We start from the raw sequence: 26,367 nt of genomic DNA, 5'->3' as shown, positions 1-26,367 counted from the left end.
AAGTCAGAGAACCATACTAGAAGAGAGTGGTTTTCTGAAGTCTGCGGAAGGTGAGATGATCCGCAGTAGCACACAGGGCAAAAGGAAGATCATTCCAAAATTTTGCAGCCACCACAGAAAATTCTTGCACTACCTTACGCGACAGGCGGTAGCGAAGGACTGCTACAAGAGGTGAAGATTGAGATCTCTGCAGCCTGGTTCGGAACATAGTGAGCAAATTTGGCCTGAAGGTACTCAGCTCCCATGTCATAAAAGGCACGGTGCACCAAACACATATATTTAAAGAAGATCTGGCTAGCAACGGGGAGCCAGTGAAGTTTCGTCAGCAGAGGGGATAGATGGGATCCAAAAGGGCAGCGAAATATAGAGCAAGCGGCCGCATTCTGCAGTAGTTGAAGCCTGTTAATCAAGTAGCGTGGTTGTCCCAAGTAAAGGGAGTTGCAGTAATCGAGGGAATTTAAGACCAGAGCTGCCACCACCAGAGCCTGACACTCAATGGGAATGTAGGGAAGGACTTTCTGCAAAATGCAGAGTTTAAATTAGCTGGCCCTACATACACTGGCAACCTCATCATCAAGGGCAAGAGAGGTAGAGATTTTTACAGCCAGGTTCTGGACCGATTGAACCGGCAGGGGGAGGGGGCCCAAGCTCGTCGACCAGAATTCTGGGGTACAAAATAGTTGAGGGGATGTAGTATCCACAACCAGGACCTCGGTCTTACTGCCGTTGAGCTTCAGCCAATTTCTCATCATCCATCTCCTCAGATCCTTGAGACAATTCCTCAACCGAGCCGCAGTGTCGGCTTGTGTGAGGTGAAGACAGACAAGAATATGGGCCTCATTACGAGGTTGGAGGAATGGGTTTACCGGCACCGGTAATGGTGCCAGTGCCGGTAAACCCATTCCTCCCTATTACGAGGTTCCCTTGCGGGACCCGCAAGGGGACCAAGGAGCTAATAACGGGCCCGTTAATAACGGGCCCGTTATTAGTTCATCCCCATTCCGATTGAGCCCGATGGGGGCTCAAATGGGAATGGGGATTGGTTTTGTGAATGAGGAAATACCGGGTCCTCCAATGTTGGAATTACCCAGTAATTCCTCATTCACAGAACCCGGACACGATTTTGGAGGCAGCCATGGTGCTAATAGCACCATGGCTACCTCCAAAGTTGTAATGAGGCCCTAGGTGTATCATCCACATAGGAGTATTAATGAAACCCTTGCGCCTGAATAAGAAACAGAAGAGGTCTGATATAGACATTAAACAGAATAGGGGAGAGTGCAGAACCCTGGGGAACACCTCTCTTGGGATCTCAACATATATTTAAAGTGGTGTCTCATGTGTGCACAATTTCAGCCCAATTACCCCACACACAGAGCTCCTGTACAACAAAGGGGAATGACACCGCCTTCGTCAGATTTGCAAGTGGATTTCATAGGGCCAGTTATTCGCTTCTCTAGAGAAAAATAAGTGCATGTTGACTCTAACATTCTTTTTTACAAAGTGGGTAGAATGTCTTCCCGCCCGCATTGTAAGGCAGAGACAGCTGCCATGCTAATGATCAGCCACATCTTTTCTCGTTTTGGCCTCCCACAAAGGATTGAGTTGGACCAAGGAAGTAATTTTACTAGTGAGGTGATGACCAAGATGTGTGAGATCCTAGGCGTAAAAAGAAAAGTCCACATCACAAACCAGTGGCATCGAGCGGAGGGCTTGAGAGATACAATAAGATAATTGTATGCATACTGAAGAAGTTAGTGGCTGACTATCGACGCAGTTGGGACATTTGATTACTGCTTGTCCTGATGGTTATTAGGTCTACACCATCTTCTACAACTAAAATGTCTCCATTTGAGTTTATGGCCAGACGAAACAGGGTGTTACCTCAGCATCTCCAGGAGCAGACGTTGATGCACACGTCCACTACTCGAGTACATTGAGAACCTAATCAGGCACCTCCAGCAGGCTTTTGCTTATGTGCAACACAACTTACAAAAGTTGGCTGAAGGGATGATATCATACTATGATTTAAAGATCACGAAAGAGGAGTATGTGGCAGGTGACAAGGTTTATATGTACAATTTCCAGGGAAACCTTACCAAGGACTGGGAATTTCTTCCATCTTGGCGTGGTAGTTTTGAAATTGTGGATAAAATATCACCTGTCACCTATAAGATCCACATCCCAAAAGAAGAATAGATGGAAGAGAAGTGGGTCCATATCAATCAGTTAAAAAGGTATCACGCCAAACTAGCTTTAAGAGTGATTGAGAAGCCCACTGAAGTTAGAGCCAAGGAACCATCCGAGGAATGAAGGTATGATCAGAACTCTGGATGGAAACTAAAATATATAATAAAATTAAATTTTCATTTGAAATTTTTTCTGGAAAAGGAAAGAGGAAAGTGTGTTTGATTGAAAATTTGAAAAATCAAATTATTACGAGTCCGGCGGTAACCGAGCCGGAAAAACCGGTAGGTTACCGCCGGACTCGAATGACCATTCTGCCTCCTTGATTCCCGGAATTACCGGGGCATTACGTCCCCGGTGACCCCGGAATTCCGGAGGCGGAATTTTGTAAGTCCCCATTCCCATGGAGTCCCATAGGACTCCATGGAGATGGGGACCATGGAAACACTGGTTCCGTCTTTGACAGAGCCGGTGTTTCCATGTCCGCCTGCAGGTGGGTGATGTTAAACCCGCCAGGTCAGACCTGGTGGGAGTGACACCTCCCGCCTGCAGGACTCTTAATCAGCCAATCTGGAAAGAACGGTGGCGGCGGTTTTTCCGGACCGGCAGGGTCGTAATGAGGCCCAATGTCTCTTACATGCAATGTTATCCGGGGAATGAAGGTTTAAGCACAAATTATTAAGAATTCTTTCTAAACTTTATAGAAAACTAACTCCATTACTTCCAGTCTGGAGACCGGAAGAAGCAGAGTCCTGGGAAGACCCCTGGCACCCGGGTGAGGAACCAAGGGCAAAAGAGGGAGGAGTTCCTTACCGTACCCCTGGAACCCAAAACCAGGAGGTGGAGACCAGATTGCCCATTCCCAGATGAAGAAGAGAGAGCGGGACATGCTCGATCAAAGAATTTGACTTATGAGAAAAAAAACTCTCCGTGACCTTTCACACTAGCTATGTCATGAGAATAAAGGACAGGGGGTGTTATGTGGGGTAGTTTGAAACCCAAGATGAAAGGAACCTGCATTTGGCTGACTGAGGCCTAAAAGTGCATAACATTGAACACACACTGTGGACTGGCAGAGGAAAAAAAAGCATGTACATTTCAACGCTGTCAAATACCCCAACAGTGTTGTCAGAAGACGAAAACAAAATTCAATGGGCCATGTGCTCGTATCATAAGGCCCAAAACCAGAGGCCTACCTTTCCATTAAATGTGGCTGATGCCTAAAGTGTAACTTTGCAAAAGCAGAAAACGTTACCATGGAAAGGTGTGCAGCTTAGAACAATGAACACATGAACAATGATTCTATGTTGGCAGAGAATGTGAATATATACCAGGATGTAAAGATGAAAGTGGGTGGCAGGGTGCAGGAAAAATCTCCATGTGATTTGAGGTAAAAATTTAAAGTAAGCCTCAGGTGTAAAATGAATTGCAACATTCAAAAACACAGTTTTCTGTGCATGAAGAAAAGCTGGGTTTAGTCCATTAAGACATTTTTCTAAGGAGATTCACAGTCCCAGGACTGCTCACCTTCCCCCGATCAGAGGCCAAGCTAAAGCTCTGTTATTCTATCAGTCTAAAACATCTTTTTGACACTAACAGAGCCAAGACAGGAGACACGGATTGTGCCGGGCTAAAGGGTTGATTAGGCCAACAGCTGACCCCTGTGAAAACAGAGGATCCAACCAATGGAAGTAATACATCAGGATGTAAAGATGAACATGAGTGGCATGTTGCAGGATAGTCAGGCATATGATTTGAGGTCAACAATTAAAAGAGACCTCATGTGTAAAAGGAATTGTAACATTAAAATCCACACTTTTCTGTGCATGAAGAAAAGCTGGGTTTAGTCCATTAAGACATTTTTCTAAGGGGATTCACAGACCCAGGACTGCTCACCTTCCCCCGATCAGAGGCCAAGCTAAAGCTCTGTTATTCTATCAGTCTAAAACATCTTTTTGACACTAACAGAGCCAAGACAGGAGACACGGATTGCGCCGGGCTAAAGGGTTTATTAGGCCAACAGCTGACCCCTGTGAAAACAGAGGATCCAACCAATGGAAGTAATACATCAGGATGTAAAGATGAGCATGAGTGGCATGTTGCAGGATAGTCAGGCATATGATTTGAGGTCAACAATTAAAAGAGACCTCATGTGTAAAAGGAATTGTAACATTAAAATACACACTTTTCTGTGCATGAAGAAAAGCTGGGTTTATCCCATTAAGACATTTTTCTCAGGTGATTCACAGGCCCAGGATTGCTCAGAATCCCCCCTTCTAAGACCAGGCTACAGCTCTTTTATTCTATCTATCTAAAATAGCTTTTTAAAACTCATAGAGCCAAGAGTGGGGACATGGATTGTGCTGGGCTAAAGGGTTGATGAAGACAACAGCCGACCCCTGTGAATACAGAAGTTCCAACTAATGGAAGTAAAACCTTAAAAATACATGGATTAAAATTTGATTCATGGTAATTCATGGTGTAGTTCAGTACCTGACTTACAAGTGACACAGTGCAGAGACTTCCACATGATGCTAATGGTTGGAGCTATATAATCTGTCCAGGCAGATAAGATCACTTCTGCCGGCCTTTGATTTTGCAAAAATATTAAGTGATTTCCACCAGGACAAACATGTGAAGTTCTTAAAGAAATATAATGTGTAATTGAAGTAAATATTATGCAGATGCTTTGAAATTACCATAGCTGCTATGGGGAAATCATGAATGTTGATTATCTTTGGAACTGTGACACTTAAGAAATGGGACCAATATCGTTGGGCAAACGTATGAATAGGGCTATCTAATTAGAACACTCCTCTAATCTTGTGAGCTGAAGTTATAAGCTTAAATGTGATGATGGATTCCCAGAAAATTTCACAAAGCAGAGATGATAGCTTTTTAAATTAGATATCTGTATAGAACATGGTGTGTTGATAACTGTTATCATTTTGAATAAATCATCAAAATATCTCGTTCGAACCTGCAGCATTGAGCCAGAATGAGATGCATTTAAATAAATCAAGAATTATTAGGACATTACGGAAACATATAGTTTGTAACTCGTATTGACAAAGTCAAGAATTTTGCGACACCAGATTGATTCTTGGCTTATCTATGGCACAGGGTTGAGGGATTTACATGGTTCTATATAAGTCACAGACAGGGCTAGGTCAAATTACATCACAGGTATATCGGTGTGGCGCTTTTTATTGGGAGGAACTTAACTCCCGCATGAATTGTCGTCCATAAATATATCAAACATTATAGTCCAGTGAGTGCTGATATTAACTTGAACACTACTGTTCCTGAATGGATGTGATCACCCCAACATATTTTCCCTTGTATGGGGCTTGTTCTGAATATTTAGGCTCAGTATAAGACTACATATTTTAAAAATCCCTTCTTCCTCTCAGTCAGCCTTGCAGGCATATTCTGTCTCAACCTCCTCTCCCATGTACATTTCTTCTGTAGGCGGGACAGGATGTATATTGTAAGCCTCCTCTCCCGCTGGTCATACCTGTACCCACTAGGATCACTCTTGGACTCTTTTTCTGTACTTTTAAGCATGATTTTCTTCGTGTTGGGCCAGTTTAATGCTCTTCTTTCTAGTTTTATTAATCACCTTGATTATTGTTCCTAACCTGCTCAGCACCATGAGGCCTCTTTGGAGGTGAATGTGTTGCTATGGTGATATGATATCCATCTCATCTGTCTTACCTGCCTGCATGTTAGATGTCATGAGAGTTCTAAATGTGGAATGTTGTGTGAGTGACTTGCTGAGTTTTCTATGAACGACAGTTGGAGAGAGGTTGGGTGGAATGATACGGTGTGCCGCCGGATGCCCCTTACCTTCCATACTTCTACTTACCTGCTCAGGAGCGTAATTTACATATAATCTGTAGCTTCAAGAATAAAGACTGCTTTTTTTGTCCCCGAGACTCTAGGCTTTCTTACCTGATGGCCCAGCTTAACAATGGCGATGAGCTGGACCCATTACTGCCTTACTACTGTTTGACTTACCTGCGGCCTGTGCTGCGAAGGGTGGCATCTAACAGCCCCCAACCAGACGACTGCCCTCCTCTTACAGTGTGGAAGCCTCATCAAGAGCATCAACATTGTGCCTGCCTGTGTCAGTGCCACCTGTGCTCTTAGACACTACCTGCTTGTCATTATGTTCTGCTACAGATGTTCCTGTGGGTTTACCTGCTTTGGGGCCCTAGCGTGTCCTGCCTGTCCTGCTGTGCTATCATCACACTACTGCCATGAAGCACCTACTGGAGAACCTACTTTATGTGTTAGAAGAAAAAGTGGCAGAAAAGGCCAGCAGGATACAGCGCATAGAACGGCAACTTATGTGGCTGTGATAGGGCTGCGGCTGAGAGCTTGAGTAGGAGCCTGCCAAATTCCCACTAGAAATTGGAATTTAGAGAAAGAAAGGGTTTGCTCTCAAACTGCGCACACACATAGAATAATAAGCAAATGCAAATTAAATGAGTGGTTTTAATCAGAACTGGTGCAGCTTTATGTGTTATATACTGCAGCTCTGTGAAAGCCATACTGGCTTGGGCCCTTTGTCAGCTGTGCCAGAAGTCCACTGCTATGAGCTACGGGGTGTACCCTTGTGAAGGGCTGTCAGAGTACCGCTGCGTTCGGGGGTCTGAGGATTGTTCAGACACCAGTGGTTCACACCCCTATGCCATTATTCATAATGATGACATTGGATAGAACATCATCAGTGTGCAATGCATCTGAGTATCTCCTTCCCTATGTTGGTGTGATGTGAGCATGTTTGCATGCAATCAGGCATCAGAGACACCTTGCACGGGGCCTGCAGCACACACCGAATGCAGGTGTGAAGCTGTGCATGTCCTGGGAACTGTCTCCCAACCATGGTGGAATCCATGGTTGTGACAGCCATAAGGGCTGTAACATAGAACCCATGGGAAGTTCTCACATCTCTACCCGCTAGAATCACTCTTACTGGTGATGGTGGTGGCGAATCAGTCGTGCTGCTGCGGGCACCTCCGCCGTAGGTGTTTGATGTACACTTCTGCTAGGCTTTGATCGAACAGATCGCCAAGCGCCCTTATGAGAAAGAAGTAATTGGGAATCCTCCTCTTATGCATCTTGTCACTGCCCTCAGCCCCGGACACCTTAGGGCAGCCCAGAAAACGCTGCCACTATTGTGCCTTGAGATGAATTGATGCTATATGCTTTTTTATACCTGATGTATTGTGTGACTATCCTTGGCAGTAGCTCAAATCCCTTATGCCTTTGCTCCTGACTCATTGATATTCTTGTCAGAGCTCAGGGCAGCCTTATATTAGTGGTGATGTGAGGCCTGTGGTATCATGATCCGTGTATGTGGCCTCTAGGTTTTGTTGGTGAATTTGTTTGTATTATTATGTTTTGACTTATTTGCATAATGCTTTTTCACACAGATGTTGACCTACTGACTGATGTGAGGTACTGGACAATGGACCTTGTAAGCATACACCACGAGCATGTATTGTTTCCAATGTCTAATTGAGCCTAAGTCTGCCTTGTGGGTTGGTGGTCATATGTTTACGGGACCTGATGAACTGACTCTTGCGTTACTGGCCCACAGACTAGCAAACCTTGCACCCAGGGTGGGTGCTGCATAAGTGTTTATGATTTATGGGTAGTTTGCAGTGTTTATGCTTTGGGCACTATGCTACGTATGTTGCTTCCTCCTTCATAGTTATGTATTGTTGGTTTGTACGTGTTGGACACGGGTTGCTTCCCCCTTGCCTCTGAGGGAGTTCGGTCTGATGACTGGGTGACTGCGTGCACATTTGTGTTTGCCGATCGTGTTTAGTTTATAGGTGTCCCTGCTGCAGGTGGCTCTCGGGACAGCTTAGTGCCTTGTGATTCACATGTTTGTTTTGTTCCACAGGTAGATTAATACACCGTGTATGATTCAGATTTTAAATGGACTCTTGGTTCGGTGTTGTATCCTTTTTACTTAAGTTTGTCAGAGAGTGCCACACTCGGAGTCGTTCGCTTTTTGAATCGGTCATTGTGGGGTATGTCAAATGATCAGACCTTTATGCCAGAGTTTTGTTGGGCATGTGCTGCTGTTTGGCTCAGAAGGATGTCTAAGGTGTCCAGTCATGGGATGTGTGATGCTCTGTTTGAAGTGCATTTCTGCTGACATTGAAGTCGTTGAACCCCCTTGTGAGTGTAGTATGAGCTTACTGAGGACTTCTGAAGATAGATGAGGGACCTGGTGGTTTCGTGTCTAAGGGTTTGTTGGTTTGCTGGATGGTTTGTGAGCATAGGGTTTTGCATTTGCTGTGCATCTTTGCCTCTGTCTCTCTTGTGTCCCTTTTAAGTGTGCTTTCTTTTCTGAAATGCTGTGATGTGCTTTCTATCTGCTCGGCGGTCCCTACCTGCATGCATGATGTCATGAGAGTGTGCAATGCTGTTTGAGTAACCTGCTGAGTATCCGCTGTAGGACAGTTGGGGAAGGACTGGCTGGCTGGCTGAGTGAGTGAGTGTGCCGGTGGATGTCCCTTACCTTCTGTACGTCTTCTTACCTTCTGGGGCGAGTACTATACCCGAACCCTGGATCTGCACGAGTAAAGACTGCTTCTTTCACGCCTGTAGCTCCTGGCATCCTTTCCCAAGTTACTGTTAAGGCAAGCTTACCTTAACAGTCACTCTTGAAAAGCACTAAACAAATAAACAAGATGTCCCCCCACATAAACAGGCACACTTCCCATTGTTAAACATAAAATGGTTGCCAACTAATGTCAGTGAATATACAAAACGGGAACCAGTTAAGAAACAGGCACACTTCCCATTGTTAAACATAAAATGGTTGCCAACTAATGTCAGTGAATATACAAAACGGGAACCATTTAAGAAAACACCTTTGAAATAAAATCTGGTCACTCAGCAATGTAATGTTGCACAAGTCCACTTTATGCAATCAGATTAGCAGTGTCAGATTCATTCGAGAACTGACCTGCAATACCATAGTAGACACTGCCAGGAATGTTTGAGCATGCTCTCCAGCCGCTCACGCATCCAAAACTAGTCCATGGTTAATTTATAAATCTGCTTGCCCTAATCTGACTCAGTACTTTAGATGTACTTATTTCGTTCTATATATGACTGTCACCCTATCTTCAAGCCATTCAAAGAATCCTATGCACTAAGTAAAATCATTGATTTCTTTTCGTATCCATGGCATTCACTTTTGTCGCAATGTCCTGGGGGTTCAGGGAATCAGCCTGAACTCTGGTGGTCTACACACACACAGAAGAGGGAGAAATAAACTAAAGAAACACTCCCCCAGTGTTGTTTTTTTTTAGAAAAGTGTGGACGCATAGACAAACTGTTGAGCCTCTGACAGGACTAGCAGATAGGGTGAAACTCGTGTATAGAACGAAATAAGTACATTTAAAGTAGTGAGTCAGATTAGGACAAGCCTCTTATCTATCCCTTTACCTAGACAGGGGGCACATCCGGCCACCTAGCACAAGAGATTCACCATAGGAAGGGATAGTGAGACTTTCTGTTATGGAGATTTAGTGAAGTGTAGGCCGCCTTTTGTATAAAGGAATGAATGGAATCTTGAAAACCTCCATCTTTTTTTGGTGATACTATATGGAGCTTCTGGTGGAGGTTGCACCTCTGTGCGCCCCCTGATTGTAACTTATAATTCTTCCAAAACTGCCCTGGAAAACCAATGCTTATATTAACCCAACATACTTTTCTGTGTCGCCTCTATTCTGAAGAAAGTCCTTATATAGAGTTCTAACATGCATCCACACTAAGACCAGTAATTTTCCCTGCCTGACTCGCTTCCTGCGTCTCCAACCTCCTGCCCTTCTTTCCCTCCCTATTACTTCACTCTTCCTCTCCTTCCCTACAGTCTGGCTTCCCCTTGAAGTAGCACCATATGCCAAGGTCACGAATCAACGCTTTGAAACTACTACAGTGATGATTTGGCACATTACATAAGCATTGTAACATAAGATAGAGAGAGAAATAATTGTGTCATATATTATGAAAAAACATATTTGCACAGCATGCATTTTGCACAGTCTTGGAGGCCTACTAAAATACAAACATATTATAGAGATGGACAACCTTCTACTCTCTCTGAAAATTGTTCGGCCACTTTTCAAATGGTGCAAGAAATCTACATGGAAACAATTGAAAAACACAACAAAATAAATATTCATACCGGCAAGATAGTCCTTTCTTCGTGTAGATATTGGAACTCCTGGAAGTTGAAATCGAACTCGCTGTCATAGGCAAGTGTCTGTAGTTCCTCCCCATTCCGGAAGTGACGCGTCTTGATTGATTCCCCAGCCAGGTGTGCATGGAGCAGAACGGCAAACACATGAATCCCGTTCGGCTTCTCGTTATTCAGGGCCTGGCCGTAAAAAATGGAACCCTTCAATTTATTCTCGGCATTTTGCTTTATAATCTTTTAGGTCATCCTATAAGGTCAATCAAAATATTGTCACAAGGAATCAAGTTTAATAAATACTACACGATCTAAGAAACCACCTTATCACCTAGGAGGGTGCCTCGGAGTCGCCTAGGCTGTCAACACTTGCCACCAGCGGATCCCATATGTGTGTAAAATTGTGTATACTGTAATTAGTGAAGATGTATAACTAGTACATCTTGCTGAAGAGCATTCAGCAACGGGGTTGTGCCAGCCATTAAAACACCCTTTCTAAATCCTTATTGACTTTTGTCGCTGCACGGATAATATGTGTATAAACTCTGTACTTGGGTTCAAACCGCAATATATTTATTAAAGGTGCATATTTTATCCACCTTGAAATGAAAAACACATATGGGACGGGGACAGCACTAAAAGCAGGGACCCACAACAGTCTGGAAATTTCAGCACCAAGGAAGGATAGTTGTCGCTCTTGTGTCAACTCCAGGGAATCCTAGCTCTAACCCAGTGGGGCAGCAGGCGCACCCTCCAGCAGCCAGCCCATCAGTCTGCGTTACTGCCCCTCAACAGGCACCCCATCAACCTGCCTTAAGTCCCACGTACAGCCCATGAAGCCGCCCAGCAGACTATGAGCCTGCCAAGCATCCTCCCTCCAACAGGGAGTCAATATGCCTGCACCTCAGCCACCCCACTCCCACCATGGCAGCCCATCAACCCGTCTTGCCTCCATTGGACAGGCCACCAGGCTACCCAGCAGACTACCAGCCTGCCATGCATCCCCCACCCATAAGCAACACATCAGCCTGCCCTGCTGCCCCAATAGTAGCTATCAACCTGCCATGCAGCCCCCCGGCAGCAGGAGTAGGGGGAACAGATCATTGTGACCATACACACATATGGTCTGCAGGACCAGGAGTCCCAGTTAGACCTCACTGATCAGCAATTCCTTGCCACCTGCCGCTTGGACCTTCCCAACATCTTCAGTCTCCTGGCAGAAATTGAGGGTGTCCTTGAGCACTGCAGGGGATAGTGGTATCAATCGCTCCCACCTGCCATTGAGGCTGCTAAAATTCCTCCAATTCTGTGCCACAGACACATCTCTGCACACTGTGGCCCGGGTGCATGGCATTGGCCAGTCCTGCTTCTTCTGTATGCGCTCACCAGGTGCGCAGAGTACGCGGGTGCTCCGGGGTCTGCACCCCTCGACCCCAGGAAAGGCCGATTGTGTTAAAGTCCCCCATACGTTACAATAGCCCTTGTTTTTTTTTTTTTGCCACCGGCCCCCTTAGTCCCACCAGGAAAACCAAAAGTCTACGTGCCTGCCGCTCACAGGATTTAATCCTCATGATGAAATGGAGGCAGCCCAAGATAGCTTCCCCCAGTGACGCTGTGGCCATAACTTGGACAAAGGCATCATTCTGTGCCAGCGGGGCTTCCCACACATTTCGAGGTCCTGGCCTTCAAACACACGTGACCCTTGTAGAATCCATGGCAAAGGAGCACGTCTTCAGGGACACGCACATGCAGGGCTCCATCAATGTGTAGGTGGACTGTGACGCAATCTTCTCTTATCAGCCGCTCGTGTACAGGTCCCCGGTCCATCCATAACTTCATGGTCCTGGCTCAGAGCAATCTGCCAGCATCATTGTGGGTATTTATATGCAACCACACCACTTCACAAATGCAGTTCATCATGCACTTACGCTGCATGTTTTGCTAACACATTCCGACCTATGCACACATCTGTGTGGCAGCAAGCTGAGGTGACAGGACACATTCTGCACACATGATGTGGGCAATTACAGCGCAAACCAGAGCATGTGGCAGCGCTCTTTGTGTCCAGGCCTTTTGTAAATAAGACATACAGTTGTGGTTCCATTCTTTGCATTCTGGGACGTGTAGTATCAATTGCCCATTTTAAATGTTGCACCACAAGGCACAGAATGAAAAGAAAAACACAGGTCTGGAAGTCCCCCAGGGCATGCAATTGACACACTACCAATCATGTAGTCTGGACATTTTATAGTCTGTAACATAGGAACCCTCACTGGCCATCACTGTGCATCAATAGACCTTCATACATGTTGCTGTGAACTCTATATAAATGCCAGGTCCTACTCCCTGCCACTCACCTGATATCGGCACACTGCCGAGAAGCATGTGCAGATTCACGTTGTATGGCCAGAATCATTGAAATTCACATCCTAGAAAAAATCCCATCTATGAGGGCTTTAGCCCTCAAGTACATGAATGGCAATTTATTCCAATAGGGGTGAGTGCATAACTGCAATATAGAACATGGCCCAACTGCCCACTCCACACAATCAAACAGCAAGCAAACTTGTATTTAAATGGAGAATGCTATCAATCTTGCTTATGCTCCAATGGCGGTTAGGTCATTAAAAAAATGCATTTCTGGGACAGTTAAAAATAATTCCAATGTTCAAGATAAGCACAAAACAAATCCAATGAAGAGGGGGAGTAAAGTAAAATGGAGGGTCAAAAGGAGTCAAAACCAAGTTCAGGGAAAAGCCAGGGTGGAGAAAAGCCACAGAATCTAGGGCATCCATTCCAAAAAAGGTCTACAAAGAAATGTCATTCCAAGTAAAGGTAACACGGAAGAAGAAGGTTTCCTCCCCTCTATTGTCGCTTGAAATCATGGAGCTTGGAAAGGGTAAAAGGAAGGCCAAACGTCCAAAGGTCGGGGCAGCAGTGGTGGGGACATTGGACTGTGAATGATATTTAGAACATGCCTGTACACAAGTGTTTCTAGACGCCACAAGACAAGGGAGAAGGGACAGAGGAAAAACAGGACAACGATCCTACTAGACCTTGTGTCATTAGGATCGTGCAAGTGCGACAACAAAAGTGCAAGGGGGGAAGGGAGAGGGCGAAGTGCAGGGGAGAGGGAAGGGGAAAGTGCATTCAGGGCTCTGCCACTCTGGTAAGTGCATTTAGTGCAGGGGGCAGTAGGAGTTACAGTTACAGCCCCTAAGTGCACAGTAGGCCCGGAGGCAGTGCAGGAACACTGGTTACAGAGGGGCCTGGTACCCTGTGAGCCTCTGAGGGTACCCAGAGACCAGTCAGGGCAGGCAGACAGGAAGGTTAGCAAGGAAGAGGGAGAGAGAAGGCAGAGGGGGAAAGGAAGTTCTTGAGCAGCTTTCCCAACTTCAGGTGTGTTCGGCTGAAGTTTGAGAGGGGCAGAGAGGCCGTTCCAGAGGCAGGCAAATGCTGAGGGGGTAGATCTACACCCACTCTCAGCTTGGAGAAATGACTGACCCTCAGAGAGTTGGAGGTAGCTGAGCGAAAGGCTCCAGAAGGAAGGTATTTAGGCCGAAAGCTTTGTGGACGATGCAAAGGGTCTTGAACTTGACCCTTGCAGCCACCGGCAGCCAGTGCAGAGATTTCAAGGCTGGAGAGATGCGGTCGCTGGGCTTGAGGCCAAGGATAAATCTTGCATTCCTGTTGTGGATTAGTTGAAGGGGGCGAAGAGTAGAGTTAGGCAGATTGAGAAAGAGGCTGTTGCAGTAGTCCAACGTGGATAGAACCAGAGCTTTGGAGACAGGGAGCTTCTGGGAAAAGGTGAGAAAAGGTAGAATACCTCTGAGGGGGTGCAGCTGGAAGAGGGCCTTCTTGGCAAGGTCCATGAGGTGAGGAGAGAAGGAGAGAGTCCTGTCTAAAATGACCCCAAGGTTTTTTGCCTCCAAAGAGGGTGAGGGTAGAGGGCCCAATGAGGGTGGCCATAGTAGGCGACGGAAAGCTGGAGCAGGGGTCCCTATGAGCAGAATCTCAGTCTTACTGGCTTTGAGGCAGAGATTATTGAAGGTGCACCATATCTGAATCATGGATAGACAGTCAGGAATGAGCGAGGAAGGAGAGGAGGCTGAGGAAAGCCTGAAAGTGAGTTGTGTGTCATTCGCAAAACACTGGAGGTTGGAAGAAAAGGTGGAAATCAGGTGGGCCAAAGGGCGCCAAGTAGACATTGAAGAGTCACAGTGAGAGGCTATAGCCCTGGGGGACACCACAAGTGGATATAGAGGTGGTGGAGAGAAAGGACCCAAGTTGGATGTGGGAGGGTCGGTCCAAGAGGAAGGAAGGAGGTCAGCCATGGCAGAGCCTGATCTGTGAAGCCCAGGTTCTCAGAGAGACGAGTAATAAGAATGGCTTGTTTAACTATATCAAAGGCAGAGCAGAGGTCAAGGAAGAGGAGGACAGCGGGAGAGCTAGAGTCAAGGTTAGAGAGACTTTCTTCATGCATGTTCAGAAGAGCAGTTTCCATGCCTGTGGCTGCTCTGAAGCCAGACTGATGGTCATGTAGACAGCCAGCAGATTAAGAGTGGATGGGTTAGATTGGATATGGCCAGCTTTTCCAGGAGTGATGGAGATCCAGCAATAGTTTGCCGGACATCAAGGGTCGGCAGAAGGCTTTTTAGAAGGGGGTAAAGAAGGGAGTGCTTGAGGAGCGAACAGGAGTGATTTGCCTACAATGGGAAGGTTAGTGTACTTTATTTAATTTGAGCTTTATAAATATTCATCTGGCAGGTTAGCCATAGTTACCAGTTAGTAATGACATACCTGTTTTTTAGGTTAATCAAAGAAATTAATTTAGAAGAACTTTCTACAGACCCTGAAGATGGATATCTAATTCGAAACGCGTTGGCAATACTATCGAGGTGTCTGAATGAACATCTCCAGACTCTTATTAGTTGACAAGAAATATGTTCAGTGTTTGTTGATATTGTCATTATCAAGAATTAAGTGTGATGTGGTAACACCTAAGGATATTGAGTTGAAGAAATTAAAGATTATGCGTTTGTAAAATTGTCTTTTATAAAATGTGATCAATTACACCTCAGAGATAGATGAAACTTGTTTGAAATGCATATAATTATAAACACTGTTTGGTGTTACAAAGGAATTTGAGTCTGAAATTTGAATGGTCTACAGAGTGTTTCCATTTGTATTTATTTACTTCAATACGTGGTTTATGAGTGAATTTATTAGAAAACACAGCTTATTAGGAGAGTTTGTATGTATTGAAATCCTTGGCTCTGTTACGGAAGATGTTGGTGGAAGATCAGGCACCCGCATACCAAATCTTAAAATCTGTTACACCAAACCAGTATCATGGTATCTTGTTGGTATGGGCAACTAGATTAAAATTGATACTTGACTATGCAGACATAAATTGGGAAACACTTCTATCAACGCCACAAATTGCTAAAAAAAAAACTGAGACAGTGGAACTGGATCCAAAATTTAGAAAAAAGGAATTTGTTGAAATCCTCAATTGATATGGGACTTGCAGCAAATAGTTTTGACCAGCTACCTAAATATCTTCAAAAATTTCCATCAAGAAAACATTGTAACCAATGCCTAAGATTTCGACTGAATGTTTACAAAACAAAAGAGATCTTATGGTTTAGACGTGATACAAACACAATGAATAATCTAAGCAGGTTTTGTGGAAAGTCAATTGAATCATTGAAACATCTGATTACAGAATGTCAAAAATTAACGCACTCTAGATGTCGCTATCTTGGGAAATTTGCTCCTGCAGATGGCAATACCGACAAATGGTGGTTCTGGGTACTGTCTGGCAACAAAGTGCCACTCACATGTGCAGTGTGCTATTTTTTAGAGAATAATTTGAACAATGATATCTCCGCTCCACTCAATGTTATCGGTTGATTAATGGATAATCTAACTCATTTATTTATTATATCAATGCAATCTCTTGGCTTTTGTTATGATCATCTGTACAGAGTTCATAAATCAGAAATTTGATTGTAATTAAAGTTTGAATACAAACTAATTGTTAAAAATAAAATAAAAACACTTTAAAATAATTATAAAAATAAATTAGGAGAGTTTTCTCCACAGGCGTGCATTTGAGTCACCTAATGGCAACAGTGGGCTTATTTGTTGGCTTGAAGATGGTGGCAACAGTTAGAGAGAGGCCAGGAGACAGAGAGCCTTCCAGACCAGGCATTCATAGGAGGAATAGGCCTGCGTGGGAATGCCAGAAGCAGGAACCCACTCAGGAAAGATCAGGGCCACTCTACCTCAGGGCCGATAGGTTCTGGGCTCAGAAAGTATTTTATAGCCCTCAGGGGTTAGAGTGTCAAAACTCGTGACAGAGCTGGCCATGAACCACGTCTCGGTGAGAATGAGGACATCAAGGTCAAGGTCCTCGAGGAGGTGGCAGATGTCAGAGGAGTGTTTCACAGCAGAGTGAGAGTTAAGAGTAGCTATGTGAAGCAGGTTGCTTCTTTTGAGAAAGACTTCTGGGGTAGGGTACAGGAATGGTGTACACCCTGTGGAAGTGGCAGAGGGGCTCAAGGGTGGGCAGAGGAAGTAGTTGGAGGTGACATTGTGGTGAGAAAAGAGGAGGAGGGGGTGCCAGAGAGGAGGCAGAGGAGGTAGTGGATTCCTTCCTGAAAAATCCCTGAATATGGCAGAAGGACTTCTTCTGGTGGGGCAGCAGCCAATTCAAGGTGAGTTGTGACTGGGCATGGCAGTGGCTGAACTCCAACATCTGGCAGCAACGTTGGAGCAGGACATTTGATGGGCCGCTGCAGAGGAGAACATGAGAAGCATGGCAAGTGGCCTGGTTGTGCATGGATGCCTGTTCACAGACCAAGCAAGCACCCTTCCTTGGTCCCAACATAGGCCTCAGCAGCTGTTGAACCAATATTCCCAGCTGCAGTTTGCCTTCTGCAGCTGCTGCAAACGAGGCTGCTGCAATAGCCTCTAACATCTGCTTTCTCAGCTTCTCTGCTGCCTCCAACTGTGGCTGCATGTCCCCAAAGGACTGTTAAACACATGCCCAATAAGCAACAGGTATCCACTATTTTTCTGCCATTCTCCTCTTCTTGTGCCTGGGCTGTCTTCATGGCTGGCAGTCTCGTGGATAGGTCTGCTAAGACATTATCAGCAATGGCTAGATGAGGTTAGCAGATGACAGTAGATGGCTGCACCTGGCATGGGAAAGATCCCACTGGCCTTGAAGTAGTAGTAACCCCCCCTATATGGGGAGGGAAGAAATGGCTCCAGATGAATTATGTTATCTCCCATCAAATCCACAACTTGAAGAATATCCCCTGCACTGAGCTGCAAGTTCATTGGTATGACCATGATAGCAATGTCTGTGGCCAAGGTAGAGGTGATGGTGGAGGCAAGTGTTTGAATGGTAGTAGCAGGTGGTGGGATGGTTGGTGGTGGCGGGTTGGTTGGTGGTGGAACATCTGTCTCTTCACCAATATCTGAGCTGGGCTGGAACACCTCTTCAAGGGGACTTCCTCAATGCTCTCTACCTCCCTCTCACCATCATCCTCATGACTGCCATGTTCTCCTGGAGGTGTGAGTGCAAAGTTAGTCTGCGTGGTATATGGCACAAATGGAAATAGTAATACAAGTACACCACACCCTCCTGCCCCTCTGGCCTGACAACCTCCAGCCATTCCCCCAAACTTCCATCCCCGATAATCCATGTACCTGCTCCTCGTTTCCTTGTTCCAACCCCGCTGCATGGCGTTTCCTAGGCAGTCGAAACATTGTATACCCACTGTCTGTAGTCCATTTGGTGCTACCTTGCTGGAGTAACTGTGATCCATGGGAACATTTACTGAATCATGCTGTCATTGAAAATCACTGTTTGTAATGAATATGCATTTATTTATTTATTGATTGATTGATTGATTTATTTATTTATTTATTTATTTATTTATTTATTGGTGTTTTATATGGTGCCTTAGTCACTTAGTAGCACCACAATCCAAAAGGAAGAGATGTAGGGAGAACTAATCTTTCAGAGACTTTAGGAACATTCAGGTATGTAAGCTACAAAGGCAATGGGTAAGTGCTAGATATAACAAAATAGAGAATACACTGTTGCAGTAAGTGCTTGAAAGTACAATGTAAGAATATGTGCAATGCAATATAATGGTAAGAGTTGAAAAGTAAATAAAATACAGAGTAAGTACAACTGCAGGGAGACATACGGTCCAGACAAACATGTGTCAAAAGCAAGCTGAGAGCAAACTTCTTAGACAAAGGATTTACTAAAGAGGTGATTTTTAGTTTGTTCCAGAACTGGAGGTGGTACACCAAGGATCTAGTGTAATCTGTGAGTTCATTCAAGAGGGAGGCCTCAGCTGAGTGTGACGAATCCGAGGAAGTCATCCCCTCTCCCAAAGGTGGAGTCACCCCTTTTGTGACTAGGGAGGGGAGCATGCAATGACTAACACCCCCAAGGATACAGGGCAAGTGGGATCCCATTGGGGGGACCCTCAATGAGGGGACAGAAAATCCCCAGAAATTGATATAAGTTATCCTCCCTTCCACGTAAGCTCTAATGCCTTGGTTGCCTTGGTTGGCTATGTGGGAGCTGAATTGTATGATAGTTTTAAACGCCTTGTTATAACAGCTAGTTTGGTTTCTGAACCCAAGTATCAACATTCATCACCTGACACAACAGAACACAGAGGAGCAGTGGATGAACCATCTTCCTGGGGGAGCATCAGATAAAGGGTTACTCAGAAGTGGCAAGAGAATCAGATGCCCATGGAGCTCGAGGGAGGAGTGCACAGAGGTTCTTGTGGGAAGTGTGGCAAAACAGAGCGAGAGGATGCCAGGTTGGAACCGTCAAAAGGTCACAGTGCCCGCTGAGTGAGGATCCCAAAGCGTCTGGGTCAGAGGAGCAGAGGAGAGAACCTAATGAGATCAGCCCTCAAAGAAGCCGCTGCCAGAGTTTTGCAGGAAGCCAACAGGAAACAAGAGCAAGCTGTGTTGGACGCGAAACCCAGTTGACGAGTCAGACGGACTCACCGACCCTACCAGGGGGCACCGCACAAATGATGAAGATGTGCAGTGGCTGTGTGGAACTGGGAGGAGGGCAGCGAAGAACAAAGAGGCCCTATGTGGGGAGAGCACAGGGCAGCCCTATAGTGGGGAAAACCATGACAATTCCCAAGGAAGGGTGAGCCTAAAAAGACCCTCTGGCAGGATGAGAACCAAGAAGCTTGAACGTTGAGAGAGCCCAGAAAACCCAAAGATAGGGATAGCATAGGACAGCCCCAGAGTGGGAAGAACCACGAGATGCACCAAGATGGCGTGACCCCAAAGAGACATCCAGGTGGGATGAGAACCGAGTGACTGCAATGTGGGTAGTGCAAGTAAAAACCCCAGACTGTGGTCGAAAGTGAGACAAGCCCCAGAGTGCGGATATGATCAAGAGCTCCCTCAGTGGGAAAAGATAAAAAGAACAACCCCAGAATAGGGAACTAGAGTCTGAGGAAAACTACGGTTCTCGTGGAAAGATAAACACTTGTCTGGGAAAAAAACAAAGGGAGAAACTGAAAGAATTCGAGACTAGAATTGAGAAAGACCTAAAATACTAGATGGGAACACCTATAGTAAAGAGATACCAGGGTGGGGACCAGAAACCAGCCACCATCCCTTTATTCGAACAAATGGCCCAAAGTATGTCTTTGATGGATTTTTGTTTTTCTTTGCATTGGTACGGAGAGAACTCTGGTTAGAATAGGATGCTGAACAGAAGACTTCATTTATGTAAGACATCCTGACAAGCACACTCTTACACATTTCATTTTGAAGTAGGGCACAGAAACCTAGGCTTAGGGGCAGCTTAGGCCTTGTTTTTGCTCAAGGAAAGAAAGAATAAAGATGTTTTCAGATTGCATGCCTTCTTATCTGTCTTCTCATTTTTACCTATAACAAGAGTCTAAGGTTCTGTCTTCTACTTTCTCCCTCTGGAGGGAAGCACACACAATGTTCTTTGGGTCATGTGGGGGATGTATTTCTTTATCCTCCTTTTTGAGGGAGGTCAGACCAGTGTTCCCAAAGGTTGTGTATGCACTGCATGCTGTGTGTATGAAGCAAAGGGTTGTAAACATGATGTGTTCTTCAGCCTGTAACCACTGGAGGGACAGCAATGAAGGTACAAAATATGGCAGTGTGGTATGAAGCCTAGAATCATCCAGGATGATTTATTCTGAATGACTTGAAGACCTTGGTGATTCATTTGGGAGTTCCAGGAGGAGATTCATAAAATACTCTGGGCAAGAAAGATCACCTAGAGGTACTTTCTGAGTTATTAAAGAGTGCAAGGAAGCATAGGGGATGTGAAGCTGAAGGTGGGATTTCTTAGAGAGATTTTGGGATATGAGAGAAGAAAGAGAACAAGCTGAAAAAGATCAAAACAAGGTTGTTTACAGAGTCCAAGGAGCTAGATGAGTGCCTAAAGCTGGGGGTCAGAAGAAAGGAAGAGATAGGGGAATTGAGGAGTCAAAAAAGATAACCTGTCTTCAAGCATTAAGACAGAGATAGTGGTAAGCCATCCAACATATATCTGGAGCTAGCAGTCAGGGGTGCATCGATGTCAGAAGAAGCTCCACAGAGCTTTAAGGCAATCTGTGAACTGTCAGTTTAGGTTTGGGAAAAACAGTGTGGGGTGTTATACGATCAACTAAAGGAGTACGATGGGTGTAGGAAACCCCTGGGGAGAGGAAAGAACCATGGGGGACTCTGCAGTTAAGGAAAGTCAGTTGGGAGAGGAAAGGATCAAATCTCACATATAATTCCCTGTTAAATAGTGTGTGGAACCTGAGGGCGTCCTGTTAAAATTTCCAATCAGGCGATACACCCTGGTCTCAACCTAGTATGCAGCACACAGCTGAAATGCTTATTTTATTATATGTATAGGTTCAATATTCTGAGTGATATACCACTCATATCACACCCCTTCTCAAATACCCCAGGTCACAATGGACCAGGAATCAGACTGGTTGGTAAAGGTAATTATTTATTTATTTATTTATTTATTTATTTATTTAAAATTCAAATCAAACATATACTTTTAATAGGGAGCAGCAATTACCAATGTGGTGACAATAACAGATAGGAAGGTATGTAATGCACTTAAATGCAATTCACTCTTTAGCAACACAAAATGTAAAACACCAGAGAAAATAACACTTTTGGCTTTTTTGGAAAGATAGCACTTAAGTTAGGATTTTCCCCTGCAATATTCCCCAACCCACAAATAAACAATTCTAAATAGATATAAGGAAGCAGCAGGTAATCAGGAATAAGGAATAGAACACAGAATTCAAATCCAACCTTCCTTCCCCAAACAAGAGAGAAAAACAGATTTGAAATCTTACACTTTAAAATGACATGTCGGAAATGGCTGGGTAAAACAGTGAATTTGTGCAAAAAATCCTTAAATCAGTACAAATCTCTATGGGAGCAACATTGGAAAAATACTAACAATCGTGAGCTATAGTTTGAGCAAAGGTAAACACTTTGAATCTGAATGGAAGTTTGAAAATAATTTAGAAGAAAAATAACACATGTAAAACTTTGATTTGGAGTGCGGTTTTTGGGTTGGGGTGTAGCTATAGGTCTTAGGTATAATCCAGAGTTCAAATTAAGTCTCTAGCTATAAAACTAAAGAAGATATGCATGGTAGAATGAGAGGCATTTTTAGAAAAATCAGGTAGTGAAACAGAAAAGAAACTCAGTTTGGACAAAAAAATATTTACTATAGTTTTACTCTATGCTAGACCATTCCGGCCAGAATGCCAAGGAGGGATACAGTAAGCTCTAGAATTGATTCATGACTTCAACACCAGATCCCCAGCGTCCACCCCGGCAGAACCAGTCGGGTCACTCGAAGTAGGATTGATAGTTTAAGATTTACACAAGATAAAAATGACTAAAGAAATGGCGCTTAGCAAGATAAATCAAGACAGGATTGCAATAAGGATTCTGACAATGTTACAAGTTATTAAGGTAAGTATAGGATGGTTTAGAGTTTGGGATAAAACAAGGCAAGGCAAGGTATGCTATGGTTTTCTTTGATTCCTATTAATACTTACAGTCCACTTTAATTTAGGATTTTGGACCGTCAAGGGTTCTTGTCATCACACGGATCGTGTCTGACCAAGGACAGCTGGGCAATTCTGGCAGGACAGGATCATCTGGGCAGTTCTGGTCACCGGACTGCACTGGACTGGCCTTTCAGGTTACTGGAGACTGGAGATCAGTGGGATGGCGAGTTTTAGGCATGCATCTAGCAGTAGCAAGCCAGGATGGGTCAGGATGCCCCCCTTGGGTTTTTTGGGATTTTTAAAATTTGAGGCCTAGCTGAAAAGGGGTTCAGCAATGCATAAGCCTTGGCTTTGCAATTAAATCTGGAATCAGGATGATGGAGGATGAAGAAATCGGGAAGAAAGTCAGGAATCAGTGTGTTTTTGTGTGTTGTCAGGTTCCCTTATTTATCATGCCAAATGACATCACTGCAGTATATGGTAGGGGCAGGCTTACTACACACACCCATAATGTTAGGATTAGGCAAGAGCATAATTTCCGTCTTGCTCTTTACTGATTGGATCACAGAAATGGATGTCATGTTTATGGGATGATTTTTACAATGACGAGAAACCTCCCCTAGCCACCGGAACCAAAATCTAACTTTCCCACAAATACATAGTTATACAGTTATAACCTCTGAGAAAATCAGATACACAGGTTTCATATTTTGTGGGTCACATTTCAATCCAAACTCCAAGTCTGTGGGACCTGGTTTAGCCTTCCTCCCACATTTTTGTAATTTTAACCATGAAAGATTTGGCCTAAAATTTCCTAACTTTGTACACAGATGCGCGTTTACCCTCAGGATGTGTGTACCAAATGTTATGTTCGCAATATCAATACTTTCCCCACAATCTGTCATCCTTTACAACTTATGTTCCTTATGCAGTAATGAGTTCTACCAAGTCTTCACAGAAAGAGCATAACATTAGATTTAAAACTACAAACTTTTCATATGTTTCCTCATTCTTGCTGCAAAGTTAAATATCTTGAAGTTCAGTTACAAAATAGGCTTTCTAAAACCAACAGGAAGTCTATTGTTATTTCATCAGTTTTTTTTTTCTTTTCCCTCAACTGCAAGCAAATATAAATTCCTTTGAAGCAGGATGAGGGGCCTCTCTTTTGATTGATGTTAACTGCCCCTCACACTTGACAGGTGAAAGTCTCAGCCTGCTATTGTCCCAGCCTGGAGCAAAGACAAATGTCTGATGATGACGTGGGAAGCCCCTTTGTCCTGGGTATTCAAAGCCTCCATGCGAGCAATTAGCCACTTTCCTGTTTCAGAGGTTTATGAGGTGTCACCCTTTCTCAGGGCTAGCAACTGGCAAAGCAAGTTTTTTTTATATATAGATTTTCTTCTTTTAAATCTTGACTTTAAACCTATGGATTTAAAACAGTTTATAGGTGTATTTTCACCAGCAACAAATCCTTTTACATTTCTAAGTAATCAGGCCTTTACACAACAATGCACTTTTAAATAGGCGATTTTCACCTTTCAGTCAGGAAAAAACACATTTTACTATTTCTTTAAGTCGTTTTTCATCTCCAGCAAATATACACTTTGTGCACCTACAGTTCTTGTCTTGAGTGCTGGAGTTATTTTACAGCATGGATACAGTTAACTGGCATCTATTTAGAGTCTTTCTCTGGACAGCTGATTCTTGATACTGTTGCAAAGAAGATCGATGTGTTTCCCGTGTAAAATGAAAACAAAGCCCTGGGTTAATTTTTCAAGGATACATTTGACAGGAGCTGTCATTCAAATGAGGCTTGGTTCCTTTGAGACACAATGAATGATCCTGGGCACTGCAGGGCCTCCTTAATCACAGTGATACATGAGAAATTGATGAATTTAGCGACAAGCAGCACTTTTAAGGTTGGGAAAGTGTCATTTTAAAGAGTCATTTTGGATTATCAGCAAAATAATGCTGCCTCTTTCACTTCACTCCATGTAAAATGGAGCAGTGCACATTGGCACATTCCTGCAGTGAGTACTCTGTTTCGTCCCCCCTGAAATGTGTGCGGCAGGGGGGTGCATCCATTTTCTGGTTGTTACAAACACGCAATTTCGAAATCTTGGCACGCACATAAGTCAGCGCGGCCATTTTGTGCTGTTTCTTGCACCAATGCAGCCGAGTGATGTAGCAAGGCACATCTGAGTGGGTCAAAATATCCCACAGTCCTCACTTCTTTTCCCCCGTATCCTTTTCTGATGTGAGCAGGTTAAGGCCACTGCTTTTGAATACTGACACTGGGGGTGGGTATGCGAGGGAGGATCACCTGGGTGGAGGAGACTTGGGGGGTGGGGACAGGACGTGCTTAGGTGAGGCATGGTTTTCCCATTTTTCTTTTCGCAATGAACCCTCTATATCTCAAGCCTTTATAGGCTATTGTCAGCCCTTTCCCAGTTGTTCCCCTAAAACATTCCCCAAGAAACATCAGTATGCTACTGGGACGAGGAAGAGAATAACTAGAGCAACACATCCTCATTTTATTAATGCACACACATACCACCTCAGTTAGGTAGTGAGATGAGGAGGAGGACAGCAAGAGTAAGGCAGGCCTACCTTTTCAGGAGTGAGCAGTCTTATCCTTTTTGGAGCAATCATGGTGGTGGGAACTTTAAAAGCCGGAATCATTATGAAAATGGAGTCAGCTGTAGAAGAAAGGCCACACACTGGTGGGTGCAAGCAGACCTCTGCGGTGCAGCAGTGTGGCAAGCAGAGTGCTCGAGACCCTTTGGAAAATGCAGTTTATGCAGTGGGAAGCAAAGTTGAAGGATGCTGGAGGCTGGTGGCAAATCGCAAGAGGGAGACCGGCATGACTGAGAGAAGCGGTCGTGTGAGTCCCGAACTGCAGAAGGAGCATTGCTGGGTGAGCGTGAGCCACAGAGAGCCGCTGGAAGAAGACGCAAGGTACTTCACAATGAAAGCAAATATAAGTACTTTTAAAAACCAAACTGAATGAAAGCAGGTTTTGAGCACTCTTGAATATTGAGCTGATTGAAAGAAAGTTTGTGAATCTGGTTGATACAATGAACTGGATTATATGAGAAACCAAGCAGTGGCAACAGAAATTCAAGGAACGGTATTTCCTGAGAAACAAGTACTGGCAAAAGCCAAGAGAATACAAAGAGTTGCATGGTATGAGAAACCAAGCATTGACCAAAGCCAAGAGAATTAAAGGAACTGTAACAAGTGCATGGTGGCCAACCAAGCCACGGAACAGTGTCAGGAGAGTGACACAGGATAATAAATCAAGCCTCACTGTCAAGTTGAAGCAGTGTCCTAGTGTTGATGGAAAAACAGTCAAGAACGGGTATCGATTGTGTGACCTGTAATTGGTGGACCATGTGGTCTGACAACTCTGCCTATACTGAGTGCCCACTGAATGGAAAAGCCACTGAAAGCCACTGAAAATACCCATGAAGAAGCTTGTGTTTTACAACAACCTCTTATGTGATTTTGAAGTCAAGAAACTGAACTTCCAATGTGAACTAATGAAGAGTAAAAATATCCTAAGAGCTGGGAAGTATTCCCTGGAGTTTTGTTGTTTTGAAAAGCTGGAAGATTTTAACTCTTGGGGAAGGGAACCGCTGTGCTTTATGAACGATTTTGAACTTGGGGAAGCTGATTACAAGCCAAGAGCTGGAAGAAGTTCTGAACTTTATTCTGAACACTACTCATTTTGATGCTGACATCCCTACACATTGTATACAGTAAGTTGTGGGGGCAAGTATAGGTTTAGGACACAGACAGACATTTGCTTTGGACTTCCTGACACAGACTATCCTTAGTTTTCTTGAGGTAGGGAACAACCCACCTTCGCACAAT

At 44.4% G+C, this 26,367-nt stretch overlaps 1 protein-coding gene across 1 annotated transcript in view; it reads right to left on the bottom strand.

The window, feature by feature from the left end:
* Positions 1 to 26,367, bottom strand: part of MOXD1 (monooxygenase DBH like 1) — a 713,108-nt gene that overhangs the window by 234,589 nt on the left and 452,152 nt on the right. The window contains exon 8 of the mRNA XM_069606682.1: positions 10,406 to 10,597. Coding sequence (XP_069462783.1) covers positions 10,406 to 10,597 — 192 coding nt within the window. The remainder of the gene's footprint in view (positions 1 to 10,405; positions 10,598 to 26,367) is intronic.

The sequence above is a fragment of the Ambystoma mexicanum genome, chromosome 4p, assembly GCF_040938575.1.
Source record: "Ambystoma mexicanum isolate Mex_15411 chromosome 4p, UKY_AmexF1_1, whole genome shotgun sequence".
NCBI classification, from domain to species: Eukaryota; Metazoa; Chordata; class Amphibia; order Caudata; family Ambystomatidae; genus Ambystoma; species Ambystoma mexicanum.
The sequence above is the reverse complement of the archived record's forward strand: the minus strand, read 5'-3'. Positions and strand labels throughout refer to the sequence as shown.